Source organism: Eretmochelys imbricata, chromosome 1 (genome assembly GCF_965152235.1).
Source record: "Eretmochelys imbricata isolate rEreImb1 chromosome 1, rEreImb1.hap1, whole genome shotgun sequence".
Taxonomy (NCBI): Eukaryota; Metazoa; Chordata; order Testudines; family Cheloniidae; genus Eretmochelys; species Eretmochelys imbricata.
In genome coordinates this window covers 269,125,727-269,148,975 of record NC_135572.1, presented here as the reverse complement: position 1 = coordinate 269,148,975, position 23,249 = coordinate 269,125,727, and the positions used below count along the sequence as shown (strand labels likewise).

Below are 23,249 nucleotides of genomic sequence, written 5' to 3'. Positions count from 1 at the left end.
ACACAGTAGCTGGACGTTCCAAACTCAGCCCTTTCCAGGATGGAATACGTCGCTTCCAGATGTTGGTGCCCAGGAAGAATTCCTCTTACTCTTCTCCTGATTCACTTTCCTTCTCCAAGTGGAAACTAGGGTCCAGCTGCTGCCTCTCTGCAAATGGATGCAATCAGGCTGACCCACTAAGCTTGTGTCAGGAGATTTCCCACCCAAAAGCAATACCGTGACTTGGATTTGAGCCGAGGTTGCTGCGGCCACCGCACAGATTAGTAATCACTATACAATCAGGGCCAGCACTGGTGAGAGCTGCATCTTGTTATGAGAACTACTATGGATAAGAAAGCACCAGACACTGATGAACTGCATATTCTTCAACAGTATAGAAATGCTTTAACTCGTTATTCTGTGCTAAAGTACTGATAAATAACCATGAAACAAAAAAGGATACCAGGGCTGCAGTTTCTTTGATTTCCAGAAACACCGTGGGCCTGATTCACCACTGTGTTACTCCAGTTTTACACTGATGTAAGTCCATTGATTTCTGTGCAAAACCAGAGTGAGGCAGTAGTGAATTAGGCCCTATATATTAATAAAGCATTCAGTATGGTGCCTTGGAACTCATACAGGATTATAATACCAATTTACAAAGGAGGTCAATATCCTTATCCCCATTTTATAATGGGGAACCCAAGGCACAGAGAGATGAAAGCCCAAGGTTAGATAGTAAATCACAATGTGCATTTTAAACTTATATAAAAGAAAGATTGGAGGTTTGGGGTTGGTTACATCAAGGGAAAGGTAAGCTACTCATCAAGGTAAACGGTACAGGTCAGATTCTCTGCTATGTCCAACCTCTGCTGGGCACAGCAGAAATAGGGCTATCAGGGAACTGGTTAAAGCTCCCTGATTCTCTGCCAAGCCAGGCCTTGGACTGGGGGTTTCTCTAACCTGCACTAGCTGACTGTGGTCCCCAAGGGACCTTCAAGGGACAACTGAGGATTGCTGGAGTTCATCATGCTATGGGTTCTGGGGACAGAGGCATAGGAGCCACTTTTGGGGACTCACACCCAGTTTCCACTCCCTTTGTGCCACCAAGAATCTGTCCCTATTATTTTTACTTCTGGTTTTAACAGTGGAGTCCGTTCTGTCATTACTGGAATGTAGCTGGATATGCCCTTTTGCCTCATTGGTCTAAGGTAAATAAAATACCCAGTGTCCTGAAGAGGGCTATGTGGAAAATATGCTGATGTGTTTGCCCATAGGCTGTGTTTGGTAAAAATGAACTCATGCCATTCTAGAATGGTACCTCAATCTTATGTTAAAAAACATGAAGAGAATGTGGTTAACCAAAGATATCCTACAACCTGTTCAATTTTCAGAATGAGTAGCATCTATTGTGTGTCCTAAGAAACAGGCAGGCACTGTTGGCATTTGCAGAGCTTATAAGGTAACAAGCCATGTGAACTAATATCCAGTTGCCCAAGCCCAGGATCTGTTAGCACAGGTTTGCAAAACTAGATGTGCCTCAAGTTTACAAGCAGGTGGAGCTCCAGCAGGAGGCACAAAAATACTTGTGCTTAAATACCCAGTTTCAGCATAATTGATTTCCTCATGGAGTGACTAGCCCTCTGGATGTATATCAGCATATCACAAATCAAATATTCCAGTGTTTAAGTGGAGTGATCTGCCTTCTAGATGCTCTTATAGTTTTAAACAAGGAAACTAATTAGAGAAATCTGGACTGTTATACACAAATCAATTCTCCTTGACCAGCTTTCCTCTTCTTAGTGAGCCTGTATTCCTAGCAGAACTGATCTCTTTTGCATTGCCTCTTGTGCCATCATTTACACCTCTGCAGTGAATGTAAAATGCTACCATTCTGATTGGGGTGTGTTTAACATTTTCTTGGCCCCACTGTAAATGATTACACCAAGTGCAAAGCAGTGGAGAATTAGTCCCAACATCTCCTCATACCTATGGAAATGGGCTCACTATGAAGTGGTTTTTCTGGAGAACCATCCCTGCCCCACTCAAAGTAAAATAAATTTGCTTTTGTCTAAATTCTTTGTGCCATTCATAACTGTTATTCAAGAAAGTTTAATTTACCTCTTCCTCCAGTGCCCCAGATTTTGTATAGCACATGTTTCAGTAAGAGGCTACAAAGCAGCAGCAGGGTTAAGGGAGAATGCCACTTCTGTGATCTATTTAGAGCAGGTTGCACAGCGGAGCCAAGAGGTCAGTGAAGAAGCTTGGCAACATGTGACCTCCAGAAGAAGAAGGGGGAATGTCCGGGTACCAGCAACGCGGACACAGGTAAATAACCGTTTTCATGTTCTCTCCACAGGTACCATTGCGGAGAGTGGACCAGATGATACGTCTGGGGGGAGAAAGCAGAAGGAGACTCCGCTGGTTGGAAGGCATGAGATGTGCTGTTCTGAGATTGGGGGTTCCACGATCACCACTCCCAAGAGAAGGAGGTGGGTGGTGGTGGTCGGGGATGCTCTCCTCAGGGGGACTGAATCATCTATCTGCCGCCCTGACCGGGAAAACAGAGAAGTCTGCTGCTTGCCAGGGGCTAAGATTCGCAATGTGATGGAGAGACTGCCGAGACTCAAGCCCTCGGATCGCTACCCCTTCCTGCTTCTCCACGTGGGCACCAATGATACTGCCAAGAATGACCTTGAGCGGATCACTGCGGACTACGTGGCTCTGGGAAGAAGGATAAAGGAGTTTGAGGCGCAAGTGGTGTTCTCGTCCATCCTCCCCGTGGAAGGAAAAGGCCGGGGTAGGGACCGTCGAATCATGGAAGTCAACGAATGGCTATGCAGGTGGTGTCGGAGAGAAGGGTTTGGATTCTTTGACCATGGGATGGTGTTCCATGAAGGAGGAGTGCTGGGCAGAGATGGGCTCCACCTAACGAAGAGAGGGAAGAGCATCTTTGTGAGCAGGCTGGCTAACCTAGTGAGGAGGGCTTTAAACTAGGTTCACCGGGGGAAGGAGACCAAAGCCCTGAGGTAAGTGGGAAAGCGGGATACCGGGAGGAAGCACAGGCAGGAACGTCTGTGAGGGGAGGGCTCCTACCTCATACTGAGAATGAGGGGAAATCAGCAGGTTATCTCAAGTGCCTATATACAAATGCACAAAGCCTTGGAAACAAGCAGGAAGAACAGGAGGTCCTGGTGATGTCAAGGAATTATGACGTGATTGGAATAACAGAGACTTGGTGGGATAACTCACATGACTGGAGTACTGTCATGGATGGTTATAAACTGTTCAGGATGGACAGGCAGGGCAGAAAAGGTGGGGGAGTAGCACTGTATGTAAGGGAGCAGTATGACTGCTCAGAGCTCTGGTATGAAACTGCAGAAAAACCTGAGTGTCTCTGGATTAAGTTTAGAAGTGTGAGCAACAAGAGTGATGTCGTGGTGGGAGTCTGCTATAGACCACCGGACCAGGGGGATGAGGTGGATGAGGCTTTCTTCCAGCAACTCACAGAAGCTACTAGATCAAACGCCCTGGTTCTCATGGACGACTTTAATCTTCCTGATATCTGCTGGGAGAGCACTACAGCGGTGCATAGACAATCCAGGAAGTTTTTGGAAAATGTAGGGGACAATTTCCTGGTGTAAGTGCTAGAGGAGCCAACTATGGGGGCAGCTTTTCTTGACCTGCTGCTCACAAACTGGGAAGAATTAGTGGGGGAAGCAAAAGTGGATGGGAATCTGGGAGGCAGTGACCATGAGTTGGTTGAGTTCAGGATCCTGACACAGGGAAGAAAGGTAAGCAGCAGAATACGGACCCTGGTCTTCAGGAAAGCAGACTTCGACTCCCTCAGGGAACTGATGGGTAGGATCCCCTGGGGGAATAACATGAAGGGGAAAAAGAAAAGGAGTACTTGTGGCACCTTAGAGACTAACCAATTTATTTGAGCATGAGCTTTCGTGAGCTACAGCTCACTTCATCGGATGCATACCGTGGAAACTGCAGCAGACTTTATATACACACAGAGAATATGAAACAATACCTCCTCCCACCCCACTGTCCTGCTGGTAATAGCTTATCTAAAGTGATCATCAAGTTGGGCCATTTCCAGCACAAATCCAGGTTTTCTCACCCTCCACCCCCGCACACACAAATTCACTCTCCTGCTGGTAATAGCTCATCCAAAGTGACCACTCTCCCTACAATGTGCATGATAATCAAGGTGGGCCATTTCCAGCACAAATTCAAGTTTTCTCACCCCCCCACCCCCATACACACACAAACTCACTCTCCTGCTGGTAATAGCTCATCCAAAGTGACCACTCTCCCTACAATGTGCATGGTAATCAAGGTGGGCCATGTCCAGCACAAATCCAGGCTCTCTCACCCCCCCCTTTTTTTCTCACAGCAGGAGAGTGAGTTTTTGTGTGTGTGTGTCCCCCTGGGAAAAAAAGGGGGGGGGGTGAGAAAGCCTGGATTTGTGCTGGACATGGCCCACCTTGATTACCATGCACATTGTAGGGAGAGTGGTCACTTTGGATGAGCTATTACCAGCAGGAGAGTGAGTTTGTGTGTGTGTTTTTTTGGAGGGGGGTGAGGGGGTGAGAGAACCTGGATTTGTGCAGGAAATGGCCCAACTTGATTATCATGCACATTGTGTAGAGAGTTGTCACTTTGGATGGGCTATTACCAGCAGGAGAGTGAATTTGTGTGTGGGGGGGTGGAGGGTGAGAAAACCTGGATTTGTGCTGGAAATGGCCCAACTTGATGATCACTTTAGATAAGCTATTACCAGCAGGACAGTGGGGTGGGAGGAGGTATTGTTTCATATTCTCTGTGTGTATATAAAGTCTGCTGCAGTTTCCACGGTATGCATCCGATGAAGTGAGCTGTAGCTCACGAAAGCTCATGCTCAAATAAATTGGTTAGTCTCTAAGGTGCCACAAGTACTCCTTTTCTTTTTGCAAATACAGACTAACACGGCTGTTACTCTGAAACCTGTCATGAAGGGGAAAGGAGTCCAGGAGAGCTGGCTGTATTTCAAGGAATCCCTATTGAGGTTACAGGGACAAACCATCCTGATGTGTCGAAAGAATAGTAAATATGGCAGGCGACCAGCTTGGCTTAACGGTGAAATCCTTGCGGATCTTAAATATAAAAAAGAAGCTTACAAGAATTGGAAGATTGGACAAATGACCAGGGAAGAGTATAAAAATATTGCTTGGGCATGTAGGAATGAAATCAGGAAGGCCAAATCACACCTGGAGCTGCAGCTAGCAAGAGATGTTACGAGTAACAAGAAGGGTTTCTTCAGGTATTTTGGCAACAAGAAGAAAGCCAAGGAAAGTGTGGGCCCCTTACTGAATGAGGGAGGCAACCTAGTGACAGAGGATGTGGAAAAAGCTAATGTACTCAATGCTTTTTTTGACTCTGTCTTCACGAACAAGGTCAGCTCCCAGACTGCTGTGCTGGGCATCACAGCATGGGGAGTAGGTAGCCAGCCTCTGTGGAGAAAGAGGTGGTTAGGGACTATTTAGAAAAGCTGGACGTGCACAAGTCCATGCGGCCGGACGCGTTGCATCCGAGAGTGCTAAAGGAATTGGCGGCTGTGATTGCAGAGCCATTGGCCATTATCTTTGAAAACTCGTGGCGAACAGGGGAAGTCCCAGATGACTGGAAAAAGGCTAATGTAGTGCCAATCTTTAAAAAAGGGAAGAAGGAGGATCCTGGGAACTACAGGCCAGTCAGCCTCACCTCAGTCCCTGGAAAAGTCATGGAGCAGGTCCTCAAGGAATCAATCCTGAAGCACTTACACAAGAGGAAAGTGATCAGGAACAGTCACCATGGATTCACCAAGGGAAGGTCATGCCTGACTAATCTAATCGCCTTCTATGATGAGATTACTGGTTCTGTGGATGAAGGGAAAGCAGTGGATGTATTGTTTCTTGACTTTAGCAAAGCTTTTGACACGGTCTCCCACAGTATTCTTGTCAGGAAGTTAAAGAAGTATGGGCTGGATGAATGCACTATAAGGTGGGTAGAAAGTTGGCTAGATTGTCAGGCTCAACGGGTAGTCATCAATGGCTCCATGTCTAGTTGGCAGCCGGTATCAAGTGGAGTGCCCCAAGGGTCGGTCTTGGGGCCGGTTTTGTTCAATATCTTCATAAATGATCTGGAGGATGGTGTGGATTGCACTCTCAGCAAATTTGCGGATGATACTAAACTAGGAGAAGTGGTAGATACGCTGGAGGGCAGGGATAGGATACAGAGGGACCTAGACAAATTGGAGGATTGGGCCAAAAGAAATCTAATGAGGTTCAGCAAGGATAAGTGCAGGGTCCTGCACTTAGGACGGAAGAACCCAATGCACAGCTACAGACTAGGGACCGAATGGCTAGGCAGCAGTTCTGCAGAAAAGGACCTAGGGGTGACAGTGGACGAGAAGCTGGATATGAGTCAACAGTGTGCCCTTGTTGCCAAGAAGGCCAATGGCATTTTGGGATGTATAAGTAGGGGCATAGCCAGCAGATCGAGGGACGTGATCGTTCCCCTCTATTCGACATTGGTGAGGCCTCATCTGGAGTACTGTGTCCAGTTTTGGGCCCCGCACTACAAAAAGGATGTGGATAAATTGGAGAGAGTCCAGTGAAGGGCAACAAAAATGATTAGGGGTCTGGAACACATGACTTATGAGGAGACGCTGAGGGAACTGGGATTGTTTAGTCTGCAGAAGAGAAGAATGAGGGGGGATTTGATAGCTGCTTTCAACTACCTGAGAGGTGGTTCCAAAGAGGATGGCTCTAGACTATTCTCAGTGGTAGAAGAGGACAGGACAAGGAGTAATGGTCTCAAGTTTCAGTGGGGGAGGTTTAGGTTGGATATTAGGAAAAACTTTTTCACTAGGAGGGTGGTGAAACACTGGAATGCGTTACCTAGGGAGGTGGTAGAATCTCCTTCCTTAGAAGTTTTTAAGGTCATGCTTGACAAAGCCCTGGCTGGGATGATTTAATTGGGGATTGGTCCTGCTTTGAGCAGGGGGTTGGACTAGATGACCTCCTGAGGTCCCTTCCAACCCTGATATTCTATGATTTGGCAGTCATAGCAGACGATCATGGAGCACTTTCCGAAGTGCCCTAATTAACGAGTGCATGGGTAGCTAAGGAGGTTGAGCATCTTCACTTAAAATGTGGGGACAGGGCAGAAATGAGCAAACAAGAAGAAACCCACCTTGATTATACTTCAAAAGGTTTTCTCTCCCCCCACCCCACTCTCTTGCTGGTAATAGCTCATCTTAAGTGATCACTCTCCTTACAATGTGTATGATAAACACCCATTTTTTCATGGTCTGTGCGTATATAAATCTCACTGTATTTTCCACTTTATGCATCCGATGAAGTGAGCTGTAGCTCACGAAAGCTTATGCTCAAATAAATTGGTTCGTCTCTACGGTGCCACAAGTCCTCCTTTTTGGGAATACAGAGTAACACGGCTGCTACTCTGAAACCAAACAAGAAGAATGGAGACTGAATTCCTCTTAACTCTATCCTCTCATGGGATGAGATCCAAGTGCAGTGGGAGTGTCTAAAGGGACAGCCCAAGACTGAATAAAAATGGAGATTGGGTGGGGAGCCTAGCAGTTACCAGATCTCTCCTCCTCTCACACAAAGATAGGTGGGTCTCTCAGACCTAGAAGGCGGTGTGTTGAAGAAGTGCCCTCCCAGATGGTGCCAAGGTACTCAGATACCATGGCAATGAGCAGAGTAAAAATGCCTACTATGGACAGTTAGATAATTGTGGATTCAAGATAAACTGGCTAATCAGCACTGGAGCTCTCACATTGAAAACTGGTGTTTGAAATGCCTGCAGTGACAAGTGGATGAAGACAGTAAGTGTGTCCCATACCATGCAATGAACTCATCCCTAGCTACAGCTCTCGCCTTCAGTGTAGGGAGCAAGGGAGGAGAGGAGTGGGCTGGGGTGGGGAGAATAATTTCTCTTATTAACTTGGTGCTGCATCTTTTAGCACATTTTCATTTCTTCAGCAAATAAAAGAACCTTTGTTTTCTCACTCCAACCCAACTAGCAGCCTCTGGTTATTTAATGCTTCTGTCTGCCTCGAACCTTTGGAACATGCCTGTCTTGGATTCGCCCTCCCAACTGAATCTGACAGGAACCATAAATATTCTCTGATCTCTTCTGCTTCAGCTGTAATTCGCCAAGTGCTGGCAATGAGCTGAGCTGTCTGCCTTTGTCAGGATCAAAACAGGCATTCAAGCTATATGATGTCAGACTATATTACCCACCACAACCACCCTGCCTCTCCTATGAGCACTCAGCAGAGGACAGGGAGAGGTATCACTTGCAAGTCTGTCCATGCTGTCTTCATTAGCCCATGACATCATCCTCGAGCCTTCTTAGCCTCTCCCTGCCCCCAAGCATACACACATACTCCGTACTATGAGGTGTTATAGTTAAAGCTCAGGCAGTGACCCAAGCCCAGCATGAAACAAAGCTGCTAACTATATACAAGATTCAGGCTACCTCTGCATAGACCTGCAGGCAGTGCAGTCAAGCAACAATGGCTGCAGCAAGACAGGCTGCAAGTTTTATACCTTAGGATCGAGGAGGGTGACTGACTGCCTCTCCAAGGGCATTACATTGCCAGGTGTCTCTTCAGATTATGATCTCAGTACAAATTCACTGTGATAACAGAACATTTATATACTGCTTTACATCTTCAAATTGCTCTGTAAACTAACTGTGATCAGTTATAAATATCAGTAATACTATATAATCAGTGATACTATAAACAAAGGAGCAGGATGCCTGGGTGGTAAGTGAATAGGAGAGCTCCAGGGGAAATCCTGCAGGATGTGGAAGCAAGATTTAGTTAGTCCTTTTCTATCTTCTAAACTCTTCACAAACACAAATGAATGAATCCACTCAGCAGTCTTGGGAGGCAGGAAGGGACCATTAAACCCATTTTACTGATGGAGAACTGAGGCACAGACAGGTTAAGTGACTTGCTGAAAGTCAGAGGGAATCCATGTGAGAGTGAAGATTACACCTAATGAATTCCTGGCTCTCAATCCTCTCATCAGTCTGTGCCTCTGCTGGTGCTGGCAAACAACTAGGATCACTTGTCTCTGGGTCAGTAGTCAGACAATGACTAAGCACTGTACTGAGGCTCTGTGCTGTAGGTAGTGAGGAAGGGGACTGGAAAACATTCACTTCCCATCTCAACTGTTGATTAGTGTTGCTGTGTGCCGTTAAATATCTTTTGTATTTCATCCCGAAGCAGGGATCTCAAACTCAAGTCACCATGAGGGCCACATGAGGACTAGTACATTTGCCTGGGGGCTGCATCACTGACACCTTTGCATATAAAGAAACAAAAGCCTGCCCCCGGCCCCGCCCCCACTCCATCCCTTTCATGAGGCCCTGCCCCACCTCTTCCCCAAAGTCCCCGCCCCAACTCAGCCCCTATTTCAACCCCTTCCCCAAAGTCCCCGCCCCAACTCAGCCCCTATTCCAACCCCTTCCCCAAATCCCCACCCCTGCCCAACCTCTTCTCCTCCTCCTCCCCATAGTGCGCCACATCCCTGCTCTTCCCTCTTCCTCCTGAAAAGTGCTAAGCACCGCCAAACAGTTGTTTGGTGGTGGGAAGTGCCTGGAGGTAGGCAGAGGAGCGGGGACGCAGCACGCTGGGGGCAGGTGGGTGAGGGGAGCTTGGCGGTGGCGGGAAATAATTCTGGGGGAAGGGGGAGAAATTGGCGGGCCACAGCAAATAATTCCACGGGCTGCATGTTTGAGACCTCCATCCTAAAGATAGCTGCATTTTAATAGTGAGAAAATGACTTATAGTTTGTACGTAGCAGTGGCGTGTTATGACAGTTTTAATAAGGCATGCAACAACTCACATGTTTAGGCCGTCCAAAATGGCATCCTCCATGTGGTATGTGTGACGGGCTGGATCACAGAAACCCTCTGGTGGGTTGCCAACTGATGTGCCAAGACTACTTCTGCTCCTACTTTCCTGCCCTAGCAGCTTAGGTTTGAGCTAGACCTGCTATCCTGCTGCAAACCGAGACCCAGGTCTGAACCACGTCCCCTAACAGCTGTAGGCTTAACTGAAAGCAGCTTACAGAAGTGTTCCTGTCTTTAACACTCAGATGCCCAACTCCCAATGGGGTCCAAACCCTAAATAAATCCATTTTACCCTGCATATACAGGTTAAACTCATAAACTGTTCACCCTCTATAACACTGACAGAGAGATATGCACAGCTGTTCCCCCCCCCCAAAGTATTAATATAAACTCTGGGTTAATTAATAAGTAAAGTGATTTTATTAAATACAGAAAGTAGGATTTAAGTAGTTCCAAGTAGTAACAGACAGAAGTGAATTACCAAGCAAAATAAAACACACAAGTCTATGTCTAATCAAACCAAATACAGATAAAAACCTCACCAATTCCAGTAAGCTTCCTTTTACAGACTAATCTCCTTCTAGTCTGGGTCCAGCAATCACTCACACCCCCTGTAGTTACTGTCCTTTGTTTCAGTTTCTTTCAGGTATCTTTAGGGGTGGAGAAAATCTCTCTTTAGCCATCTGAAGACCCAATGGAGGGGTCTCCCAGGGGTTTAGATAGACTCTCTTGTGGATAGAGACTCCCTCCTCTCTTCTATGCAAAGTCCAGCTATAAAATGGAGCTTTGGAGTCACCTGGGCAAGTCACATGTCCATGCATGACTGAGTTCCTTACCAGCCAAGCCACATTCCTGGGAAAGCTCAGATGTGGATTGGCATCTCCAAGTTCATTGTTGGCTTAAGGGCTTCTTGATTGGGCACTTACTGAGAATAGTCTTTTCTCAGGAAACTGACCAACTGCTTCACTAAAACCTAGTTAGAATCAGACAAATATACAGCCAATATTCATAACTTCAAATACAAAAATGATACATGCATACAGATAGGATTAATAGATTCAGGAGATCATAACCTCTACAGAGATATGTTACATGGCATATGTAGCATAAAACGTATTCCAGTTATGTCATATATATATATATATACACACACACACACACACACTCATAAGCATATTTCCATAAAGCCTTATGGGAGGGCACTGTCACAGACCTCACATATACTGTCACACTTGGGTCAAGATCCCGCTGTGCAGAGGATGCCATTCTGTTCTACAAATGCCGTGACATCACATCCTCACAAATGCCATCCTTCATGAGGACTGGACAGTCATCCTGAGTGCTGTCAGTTAGACAACATACAGCTGCTCAGGCATGCAGGCAAGGCAAGCCTTGTACACACAGACAGCACACCACTGGTGTGTAACTCCTTCCCCTTCTTGCCTAAACCCCTAATCATTTTTTTACATTCTTATTTCCCTCTAGGAGCATAAGTCTGTGTTTGTTTCCCCTTCTATAAAATAGAACTAATACTCATCCTCCCACCCTACCTCATAAGGTTGTTGTGATTAGTTAATATCTGTATAAACACCAGGCATCTCTATTAAAGTGCTTTGTAGCACATAGCTAGAAAGCACCAACAGAACTGCCAAGTATTATTTATTATTACGAACATACAAACTGAGTCACCATGATGCCAGTGGCGTCCCAATAGCACATTAATTCAGAGATGGCAACTGGTGGCCATGGGGGCTGCATCTGGCCGGCCAGATCATTTTATTTGGCCCATCACAGCCCAACTTGGGGCAGCGACCCAATGGCACCAGGAAAGGCGCAGGGCACTGTGGGGGAAAGCCTCACCTGCACACAGACGCACGCATCACCTGGTGCTGTGGCGAAAGCCAACAGGCTGGAGTGGGGAGCTGGGCCCAGCCCCATGGCACAGGAGCCACTGCTGTGGGGTAAGCTTGTGGGGGCAGAACCTGACCTCAGCCTGCCCCAGCATCACGTGCCCCGGCTCACCCCGGGTTAACGAGCCAGGCTACTGGCATCAGGGGCGAGGAGAATCCTATTGAGGCGGGGCCAGCAGCTTTTATTGCCCCTCCCTGAAAACCCTGGGCCAGGGAACCGACAGGCGCGGCCCAGAAGAGCCCTGCACGCCCCAAAGCGGGTCTGTTGGGCCAACCGCCCCCGCCCCTAACGCGCTGCTGGAACCCAGGCACCTCAGACACTTGCAGCCCGCCGCAAGCCGCATGCGTAGTAACACGGTTCCGACTCGCCCTCAGCGAGACTGCGCTGCGCACGCACCACGGCGGGGGGGGCGGGGGGGAGTGACGCGCGCGCCAGACAGTCACGCGTCTGGAGACCGAAGTAGGGTAACGAAAGCGAACTGCGCACACACGGAGCGCGCGGGCCCTCACGCCGCACGCAGGAAGCGCGCGCGCACAGCATGCGACGTGATTCTCGAGCGCGTGCGCGCGCGCGCACACACACACACACACACACACACACACACACACAGCCGCGCACGCGCGCCGCGCAACCTCACACTATTTTTCCCTCCCGCCCGCATAGGCGCACATGCGCAGTGATCTCGGTCCGCGTACGCTACGTGCGTTGGGCGGTCCGACGGGTGATGACGCAGAACGTGGCGGCGGTTTGAAATCCTGGCGCGGCAGAGCCCGCGCGGCACTCTGCGGTGATGTCTCTGGTGAGGCCTTTCGATAAACTCCCGACGCTCAACTCGGCCGTTATCTTGGTAGGTCCATAAAGAATCCGCGCCCCGTCCCCTTCCCGCGGCGCCCAGGACCAGCCGCCGCCGTTACCGGCGCATCCCTCCAGATAACCGCCTGTTTCGGCGGCTTTGGCCATGCCCTACGTCCTGATTGGTGCTCTAATTTTAATATGCAAACAAGTCGCCCCGCCTGTCCAGGGGCTGTGCTGATAGGCGGGGAGCCTTGTTTGTCCCGCCCCTCAGAGCGCCTCTGGGCAGGTCTCGTGCCCTCCCCTCTGGCTCAGCAGGATCGTGTCTGGTCAGTACCTGGACGGGGAACGCGCTTGGAGCAGGGGCTGCTGGGGAGGGTCACTGGATGACTGGGCCATGTGTGCCCTGTGGATGCTACCTGAGCCCCAGCCTGACCGTGGGGGATGCGGCACTATTGAGGATACCTCCTCTGCTGGGCTACAACACTGACCCCCTGGTCGCCTCTGTTCTCCTTAACCCGTGCTACGTGTTCCCCTAGTGCCAGGGGCCTGAGAGTCCTGCACAACTGGACACGCGTGCCTGGGGTCTGATGGGCACAGGCCTAAGGGGTAGGGCCAGGGCCAGGTGGCTGAAACCTCTCCCCCCAGATGTTCTGTGTGCTGTTAACCAGCTGCCCTATCCTGCCTCACGGGTGGCTGCCTGTGTGTGAACTGTCTTCTGCGAGCCTTGTAGTTCATAATGTGCCCTGGGACGTCTCAAGTTGAAGGGCATTAGCCAGTGACTTACCTCCATCTTCTGGTTGCATCTCTTACAAGTAATTTTCCCTTCCTGAGCAGTTGGTGGGCACGGATGAAAGGCGGCAGCAGCAGCTAGCAGAGGCAATTCTTAAGGAGAAAAAAAACTTCAAGATAAATATGTAAGTGACGGGAAAGGGTGGAACAAAAATCTTCCCAATTCAATTCTGAAATTATTCTTTGCCAAGCTTTATTTGTGTCTTCTTTTTTTCTTTTCTTTTTTTTTTTTTTCTTGTAGACTCTGCCTCAAGTTCAGATCTGGTCAGATAGGCTTGTGGCAGTAGTATTGGGTATGGCAGATTAAGTTAAAACTGAGGTGCTGTAGGAAATGGATAGTGATTCGGTAGGGCTGCACCTACACTTGTCAAATGGAGACCGGAAACTCACTCACAGGTGCAATCTCCACGGTGGTAGCAATGAATCAAGTGGACTCCAAGGGCATTCACTTCAAGGATAGAATTTGCTTTTCTGAACCCCCAGAGCACAATGTTGCATAGATGTAGTTGTGCAACTGCAAGTTACAATTTCTCAGTACGATTTAGGTGTATGTACAAGAAACAAGTTGCATTTTCTTCAGGAAATAGCAGTCCACACCTGATTAAAGGGGGAGAGTACTTGTTTTCATTTGTTTACTATGCATTACTTAGCTCTCTGTGGAACTGTCTACCCTGCAGCTGGGAGAATGCCTCCTGGTGTGGGCAGACAGACTTGCACAATCTCTGCTCAAGCTAACACACTAAAAATAGCAGTGTGGCAACAGTCAGCTGGGTCTGAGCTTGGGTGCCTAGCCCAAGCCACAACCTGTGCCATGACAGCCATGCTGCTGTTTTTAGTATGCTAGCACGAGTCTGTCTGCCCTCCCTGATAGCCCATATGTAGCCCAGGTGCTTGGAGATCAGTGCTCGGTGCAGTATAAGCATCTAAATAGAATTTTTGTCTGTGTATGGGTCTTCTATCCAAAAATGGAAACCCTGAAATCAGTAGGGGGAATCAGGCAGGTGTAGTGTCTGACACTATTTTAAACTGATTAGATTTCAGGTTTCCTTGTAAAATGTCCACTAGCTGTGATTCTTGTCCTACACCCACCCTTTTATGCATATGTTATTCCTCCTCATGTTATTGATTTGCATTTGAAATTTTAACTCCAGCTTATGTGATAACTTCTGTCTGGGAATTCTCTTCGTTGCTAATGTAATGACTTTGGCAATTATATCCACAAGAGGAAATGCATTAACTCGGATCTTTGGGAGGAGGGTATGTTTCTCTCGCTGCTGCAGCACTAGTGATTCTAGAGCAGTGTAATTGTCCACCAGAACTCCTGAGAAACTTCCAAAATCCATAACATTGTTTGGACCATTCAAATCCATTGGCAAGTGTGTTGCCTGATCTATTGATTGTAGGTGAATTACATTACTGATTTAGTTTCCGCAGTTAGCTCTCTGGAATTTGGTAGGTTCTTGTCCCAAGGTTAGGCCAAGTATTATCAGAATTACTGTTCAGCTGGGAGCTCCAATGTGCACAGCAATGACAGCGCTCACACTTAGGGAAAACGTGTATTTGTATAATTTTATTAACACAGTCCTCAAAATCACAAACACTCCAACCAAGCAAGGTAGGTAGATATAATACAGAATGAGTGGAGCATCCCTTGCAGACCAACCTGAAGTGTTTAGATATCCTCTTTCCCCTCACTATTACCACCATCATCAATGGTCATCACCCTGGCATCTCCCCAAGCATGCAGGCCAGGATACAACCAGGTTACATGGCATTCTTCTGGTCAGACATCTGCTGATGTCTCTAGCTTAAAATATCTCAAGCTGACATAAACTAGCATCTTGTGGTTACCGGTCAGCTGTTTAGTCATTACCACATTCTGTCTTGTGATATCTTATGATCTAGGGTTGGTCTTTATTAGCTACTTAGGCTTAAAGTTTTTTGGACCTTATGCCCTAAATAATTTAGCTAACTATTGGCCTACAAGCATCAAGACCTGTAAGACCACTGCATTACTGCCTTAACTTTATACCTATGCGTCACCTAGCAAATACCTATAAGCTGTAAGTGTTACAAAGATAAAAGATTTGCCAGATATTATAAACTGTTCTGGAGACCTCCAAACCATTCTGATTGTAATTCAGCCATGGAGACCTTCCAAAATGTGCAGCTCCGCTTCTTAAACATCATAAAAGGCACTATATCTGTTTCTGAACTTTTCCATAAATGTCACCTGAAGTTTATAGGCCAGATCATTTTTGACAAAAATGGTGTTACAAACAAAAGTATTTTCCAGATATAGTTTTCACCCCTAATTTTTAAACTCTCATATCTCAGAAATGACTTACAATTTTTTTCAAAATCTGGCCAAAAAGATTCTCCCTTAGCAACACACAAAACGCACTCGGTTGGAAGCCGAAAAGATCACTTTTTTTTTTTTTGAGCATTGCAGGGGTGGCTATCATTAGACGTATCCTAGAGAGCTGGTTAGGCATTTTAACTGGGAAGATGCTACCCTCTCTTCATGATACATAGATAAAAAAATACTGTATCTCCTAACTTACAGAACCTCAAGGTACTTTACAGCAGGGGTTCTCAAACTGGGGGTCGGGACCTCTCAGGGGGTCACAAGGTTTTTTACATCGGGGGTCGTGAGTGTCAGCCTCCACCCCAAACCCCGCTTTGCCTCCAGCATTTATAATGGTGTTAAATATATAAAAAGTGCTTTTAATTTATAAGGAGGGGTCACACTCAGAGGCTTTCTATGTAAAAGGGGTCACCAGTACAAAAGTTTGAAAACAACTGCTTTACAGGATAGTCAAGTGCTACTGAAGTAGACTCTGATGTAGAATGCAAAGCACTATTTACTGATATTATCCTACACATTCAGTGTTGCGAAGGAAGTACAGTGCTGCATTCAGCTGTAGTTACATGAGAAATTTTAGGCCACTAAAATGTAATTATTGTAATGGAAAGACAAACTGTATTATATTGTTCAGCTACTAGGTGTGCTGTATGTAAAATATCTTATTTAAACTAACGAAAGCCATAGCTGGCAGAGCATTAAAGGATCTTATGATGAACACATCTGGTGTGTAGTTTGCTCAGAAGTAAACTCTGTAGCCAGTCCATATCTGGTACAAGACCATGACAGCTCCTAGATTTGAAGCTGATCAAGGAGACCAGGGCTAACACCCTTCTTCTGACAATTAAAAGGAGAAACAAAAAACAACCCTGCTGTCACTAATGACTGCGAGGCGTTGGAACCTCTGTTCTATATCTCATCTGAAAGATGGACCTCTAACAGCACACAGCTCCTGATACCTTGCTAGGGCTTTTATAGGGAAGAGTGAAGTACAAATCCTTGGAGAAAACTATTGTCATACAAGAGGGCCTCATTAAGAAGCTTGAAGGAAACAAAGGTTATGCTACCAAATGTCAGTTATGGCTGTTACTGACTGTGAATAGGCTTATGGGGGATACCAGGCGTGCCATTTAATCAAGCAATGAGTCTCATCAACTGCTTATAGCCATTGAAATGCGTGGACTAAATCTGCTCCTGCTAACCATTCTAGCTAAGTAGGTGGCTGGTGAAATGGATTCTGTTTTGCCGCTCCATTCAGTTTGGGTAAACCTGCAGACTTATTTTGTCTTTCAGCCACGTGGCAACCTCCCTCCCTTTACCTGCTGAGAGAGATCATGTCCGGCCCCGGATTGACCTGATTGCCTTTATGATTAACATGCAAAGCAAACACAGGTAAATGCAGAAGGGGCTGGAACAGCGGAGGGAGAACTTGAGGAAGGAGTTAGTTGTTAGTTTAACCTGGAGTAAACTGATTCAGCACCTGCAACATTGGCTTTCAAACACTGGACTTGCTGTAGTGGAACAGATCAATAATTCCTGCAGCAGTTATCCTGCCTATGGCAATGAATAAATTATGTGAAACCGGCTTTCCTATAACACAGCTAATTGTGCAGTGCTCTGCCATACCAAGAAGGGTGGATTTTCTTCCCAATCGAGCTAATAATCTTCTTATGCAGAGTCAGGTGCATGAAATCTGAAAATGTACTATCTGTAAAATGGAAACAATATACAAGTTGGTGGTGGGTGTTGCGGTGTTCTGATAGCTGGTCTACCCTAAACAATCTTAATTAACAGTCAGACCTGAGTCAATGGTGTGTGCATGTACCCTTTATGATGGCATTGCTAAACCAGGTCCTTCTGTGGGATTGGAGCTCTGTCAGTCGGCAGCACTAACATGATCTTTGATCTTTGTCTCTTATCCCTTACACTGCTCAGCTGTACCCACTGCACCTCAGTGTTGATACAAAGAGAAATCCAATCATGTTTGTATTTTTTATAATGAGGATAAAACGTCATTGGTGGGAAAGGTAAGAGGTTTCGCCAAAACCACTTCATTTGTGACCTTTGATTCTGGACTCAGACAGATCTTCAAAAGTAACAGGTCACACTGGACAGCCATCCAGATGAGTCACTAGAAAATGCAAGGACTGGGATTTTCAGTGAAGACTAAAGGAGTTAGACATCCAGATCCTACTGGGCACCTGACTTCCTTAGGTTCCTCTAAAGATCTCCACCAAGATATTCATTTGAACAGTATCCTCTTACTCTTGAGTTTTGTTCTCCTTTCTGTCTATCTCATGGCTTCTCTCGCACCCATCATTACTATCTAAGCACAAAGGGGAGAGACTTTCAAAGACATAAACGGCAGCTACAGCCAAGTTCTTTTGACTTTCAGTAGGAGGTGGATGTCCATCTGCCATTTGTGCCTTTGAAAGTCTTTCCTTTTGTGCTGCTCTGGCTTCCTGGTATGCTGCTGTTGGTACTAGCACTAGCCTAACCTCTGGTTTAACTGGATTATATGATGTGCTTTTTCTTTCCCTTTCCATCAGTCTTAGGAATGTTGAAGCTTCACTATCACACATAGATGCCAACTTCTTCCTCGGGAAAGTGTGCTTCCTCATCACAGGAGGTATGTATGGCCAAGTATCCACCTTTTTCTTTCTCCTCCTCCTTCCAGTGTTTCATCACTTCTTATTCCACTCCATAAAACCCCTGGAATGGCTTCACCTTAAACAAAACAAGCCAACAGCTTGTCACAGAAGCTTTTCTTTAAATGTTGGTGAATCTCATCTCTTTTCCCAGCTCAGAACGTGTTTCTTTCCTCACTCGGTCCTTCCCTTCAGTTCCTCCAATCAGACATCTCTTTTCTGCCCTTGCCCCCATGGATATCAATTGCAAGATTGATTTGTATGGAACTGCAAAGTGTCTTCCCATGGACTTTTCTTAATGGTAGTCTCCATGCCATTCTGTTTGACCTGCTCATTATTGCCTGAATGAGCCTTGCTATTATGAGGACTATGCTGTATGCTAGATTTGGATCATTTGTGGAACTAAACATTCCTCAGTGCTCTTCTCCACTGGGGATGGGCTGTGGAATATTGCAAAACTCTCCCTAATGCCTTCCTGTTTTCTCTCTGGTGAAGTTGGTAGGATGAATCACTGCAGCGTAGAAATGAATGCTGTCCGGAAACTGGGAAACCTCTACTGCAGCCCTGTCCTGTTCTGTGAGCTGGATGTAAGGATGCTTAATTTTGTGACTGTGGGAGGAGGGGGGTGGGCTGTGTGGGGGTGGGGTGCAGGAGATGGGGGTCAGCAAATCCTCCTACTCACTAACAATATCTGGTATGTCAGCAATAAATCATGATGAGGTGTGTGGTAAATCTAAAAGCAGTGCATACTGCTTGTATATTTTGATTGCAAAGACCAAATTCTCACAGCCACTCGAAATGTAGACAGTGGAGTCAATGCGCTTCTAGAAACTTATTCTTGCTTTTATTTAAATCTCTATTTAGATCATAATAGCACAGGAAAACACAATCCCAGCCCTGTAGAGTTGACCAGCTAAACCAACGAAGGATTGGAGGAAAGTGAATAGGAAAGTGGTGTTTACTCCTTCACATAACACAAGAACCAGTGGTCACCCAATGAAATTAATAGGCAGCAGGTTTAAAGCAAACAAACAAAAGGAAGTACTTATTCACACACCACACAGTCAGCCTGTGGAAATCGTTGCCAGGGGATGATGTGCAGGGCCAAAATTTATAACACGGCTCAAAAAAGAACTAGATAGGTTCATGGAGGATAGGTCCATCAATCGTTATTAGCCAAGATGGTCAGGGATGCAGCCCCATGGTCTGAGTTCTCTAGCCTTTTACTTACAGAAGCTGGGAGTGGACGACAGGGGATGGGTCACTGATAATTGCGCTGTTCTGTTCATTCCCTGTGAAGTACCTGGCATTGGCTGCTGTCAGAAGACAGGATACAGGGCTAGATGGACCATTGATCAGACCCAGTATGGCCATTCTTATGTAAAGGGATAAGCAAAGTGATCAGGGTGATCAGAGCCCACATCTTGATAGCTACAAGGTTGATAGTAACTAGCTGACTACTTTGCCACATGGACTTTCCCCTCTGAGACATGCAGCCCCAATACACCAGTTCCCTGAAACATTCTGTCCCCTTGCTGTGAAACATGAGCTACCATCCCCATCTGTTACGCAATTGCCCTCCAGCCTGCATATCCAAAACACTTCCTGTTTCCCAAGCTCTACAGAGGAAGGCACAGCAACTCCTAGAGGGGCACATACTTCATCCCTGCAGTTTGACGTGTATTTTGGGGGGGTTTATTAGCTGTTGCTGTTTGAAGGACTGGGGGAAGACTACTTCTTCAAAGAGGCTTTCAACCTTTGTGACTGCCCCCTCCTTCCCACTGGCCCTAGACAAGTAGGTTTGGGAACCTCCATGTCTGGTTGCTCTGGGTCCCACTTAACTTTGGTTCGTGCCTGCGCATCAGCACCAGCTAGATTTTCTTTTCCATCCCTTTCGTTTTAAATAACTTTTGGGTTTTTCCCTCTGTCTGCTTCCAGTCTGAAGGAATCCGAGTTGCAACAGCTCAGCGGCTGCTCCGGATGTTGCAGATCTGCGCTGGTCACGTGCCGGGGGTTTCTGCCCTCTTCTTCAGTTCTTTGATGAAAAGCTCCATTGATGAGTAACCTTGATGTAAATCCATTGCCATTCTTCTTGTCCGCACCCTTTGATGCTGTTTCAAGCTGCAGAAATAGACTGAAATGGGAATCTTGTTGGGACGCTTTTTCTGTTGATTTGTAACGAAGCCAGCTCATCTCATGCTGCTGTTTGCTTTTGTTACCTTTACAGGAAAGGCTTGGTTCCTGTTTTGGTGGGTGGTCACTGGAGCCGTACTAGTGAATCTCCTCTTGCTCCTAGGTCCCAGTTTGAATGAGCCCAGTTTGTTAGTGACCAAGAGCTCTGTAGCCTTCTGAAAGCTGTATGGGAAGTGGGAGAATGCCATTGTCCTTAGGTCCATGTGTATCGTGGCACGTAGGTGTACTTCAGAGGCACAGCAGTCATGGAGAGCTGCTGCCTGCTCTCTACCTAGTACCAATGGACTATTTCACCAGGGAGAAAATAGGAAAGCATTAGGAAGAGTTTTGCAATATTCAGATTGAAATAGGACACTTACCCAAAAAGCCCCTTGAAGGAAGGAAGCCAGTTTAGCAGCCACCATACATACAGCAGTTGGGGGATATGCAAAGAAAGATTGGCCCAGCCTTTCTAATCCCCAAATATCTAAGTGGGGGGGGGGGCTTAAAGAAGACGGCCCAGCAATTTGGCTTTTTTTCTTTTTGAAAGAATGGTCATCTTTTGTTATACAGCCCCAGCAAACTGCCTGGCAGGTGAACTCCCCACCTGACTAACATGTCTGACAGTCACATTCAATGGTGTGCCACTGCAAGTCAAAAAGTTTCCGTAGGACAGAGAGAACACTAGAGCATCAGAGGAGGTGGGGGAGTGTTGATAGTCCAGGTGTGTGAATGGAGGCATGGATTTGCTCAGTGCAGTGGTGAACGTGTCTATTACACAGAAAAGTGCAGAAGTCACTTTTCAATGAGTTTTATTATTAGTTCTAAAAGTAAAGATCCATAATATGGTTCCTCTCTAACAGAGTTTGATTTCAAAGGGCCTAACTTTCAGAATTACTGAGTGCTGCTGAAAATCAGGCCCTTAATCTGCCTTCCTCCAGCTTTTCTTGGGCCATCTCTGCTCTTTCTTCACAGGTGGAAAGGTTTAATGTGGCTAACCTGGCTATAAATATGCTGCATAACTTGTTTTTCTTACAGATTGGATATGCCTATAAACTTGCACTGTGCATATAAACCCCAAAGTCAGACTATACTTGTTAAGACACAAATAGCAGTAATTGTACTGGGAATACACCATGAATCTGATACGATGTGCTGGAATATTAAGTTAATAAAATGTGTAATATAAAAACTAGTCCAGACCTTCTCTATTCTCTGGTAGCATTCACTGATTCAAAGTGTGGGTGCGTTGGGAAAACAGTAGGTATTTTTCATCAGTGCTGTAGCTACACTGATGCTACCAACAGTGTAAACTGGGTGCAGGAGTACTTACCAGCATGTTTAGCTTCTGTTGTATTAACTTGAGATGTGTTGCAATTTACCACTTCAATCCACAAGATGGTGCTAAGACCTCTTCACTGGAATAAACCCCCTAATAAACTGGGCTGAACAGCCTTCCTGAACACTTGGTTTAGACTCTTCCATACTGAATAGGAAATAAATTATTTTTCTGTAATTAAAAAAAAACCTCTTTACAGAAGTCCCTTACGTTAAACTGGGGTGGGGGGTGATCACTTACACTGAACTAATGACTTAAGAGTCCCAGCCTTAAGTGCTGTGCTCTCCCCTTAGCTTGCAGGAAAAAGTAACAGTGGCAATGCAGGATTAAGCGGCGCTGCGTGTTGGCAGTCATCACAGAAAGGATTTAGGGAAGTGCAGAGCCTGAGTGAACACCCAGAGGGTGCACAAATCCCATCTACATCCACCGTGACAGTGGGGAGGGAGATGGAGTTGTCTATAGCAGTCAGCTCGAACAAAAGAGCTAAAATGTTAAGCTGTGTTGCTATGTCCAAAAGCAATGGCTGCAACTCATAGGAGGAAAGCGTGGTGTGGATTTTCATGCCCATTCAGCAAGAATTCAAAGCCCACAACAGCTCAATCAATGTGAACTATTTTCAGCTAGCTTTGTGGATCATGATTGCAGTAGCCAAGGCCTTGTCCCTATTGGCATTATTGTGGTGCCAAAAAAGGAAATGAGGTTATATTTCCTCCTGTATATTTTGAGTATGCTGTCTCAGCCCTGCTTTCCCTTTAGGTCTCGTGAAATAAACAAGCACACAGTTTGGAGGAGCCAGAAGTTTCAGTGTGATCTTGAAGCACAGGTGCAAACTCCTGTGGGTGGGTAGTTAGGTTCTTTTGTTCCCTTGACTAGCCAATGCAGGGTGGTTCCTTATACTATATTCTCCTGACAGTTGTCCAGTCTACTTTTAAGTGACTCAGACAGTAGAAACCAGATGAGTTGTTTAAGAACATAAGACTGGCTGTACTGAGTCAGACCAGTGGTCAAGCTACCTCAGTATCCTGTCTCTGACAGCAGCCAGTGCCCAATGCTTCAGAAGGAATTAATAGAATAGGGCAATTTCAAGTGATTCAGCCCCTGTTGTCCAATCTCCACTTTTGGAAGTTGGACTCTTAGGGCAGTGGTCTCCAAACTGTTTGGCTTGTGCACCCCCAGGATGAAAAGCAGAAGACCCGCCGCAGGCGGGCCACCAACGGAACAGGACCAGAAGATCTGCTGCAGGCAGGCCACCAACGGAACAGGACCAGAAGACCCGCCGCAGGCGGGCCACCGGAGGGGAACACCAGCTGTGGTGGCAGCTCTGCAC

General features: G+C 46.5%; 1 protein-coding gene across 1 annotated transcript; it reads left to right on the top strand.

Moving 5' to 3' along the window:
- Window positions 1–12,398: 12,398 nt before the first annotated feature.
- Window positions 12,399–21,961, top strand: CENPM (centromere protein M). Its single transcript, XM_077830908.1, has 6 exons — window positions 12,399–12,661; window positions 13,444–13,523; window positions 17,057–17,155; window positions 18,313–18,392; window positions 18,907–18,998; window positions 20,350–21,961. The coding sequence occupies exons 1-6, from the start codon at window positions 12,605–12,607 to the stop codon at window positions 20,473–20,475; spliced, it is 534 nt and encodes a 177-aa protein (XP_077687034.1). The 5' UTR covers window positions 12,399–12,604; the 3' UTR covers window positions 20,476–21,961.
- The last annotated feature ends 1,288 nt before the right edge of the window (window positions 21,962–23,249 follow it).

Bases quoted from the DNA above. Each gene is read 5' to 3' on its own strand.
- CENPM (XM_077830908.1), top strand. From the start codon at position 12,605: ATGTCTCTGGTGAGGCCTTTCGATAAACTCCCGACGCTCAACTCGGCC. The intron at 13,524-17,056 runs GTAAGTGACGGG...TTTGTCTTTCAG, and splicing joins AAAAACTTCAAGATAAATAT to CCACGTGGCAACCTCCCTCC. The intron at 18,999-20,349 runs GTAAGGATGCTT...GTCTGCTTCCAG, and splicing joins TCCTGTTCTGTGAGCTGGAT to TCTGAAGGAATCCGAGTTGC.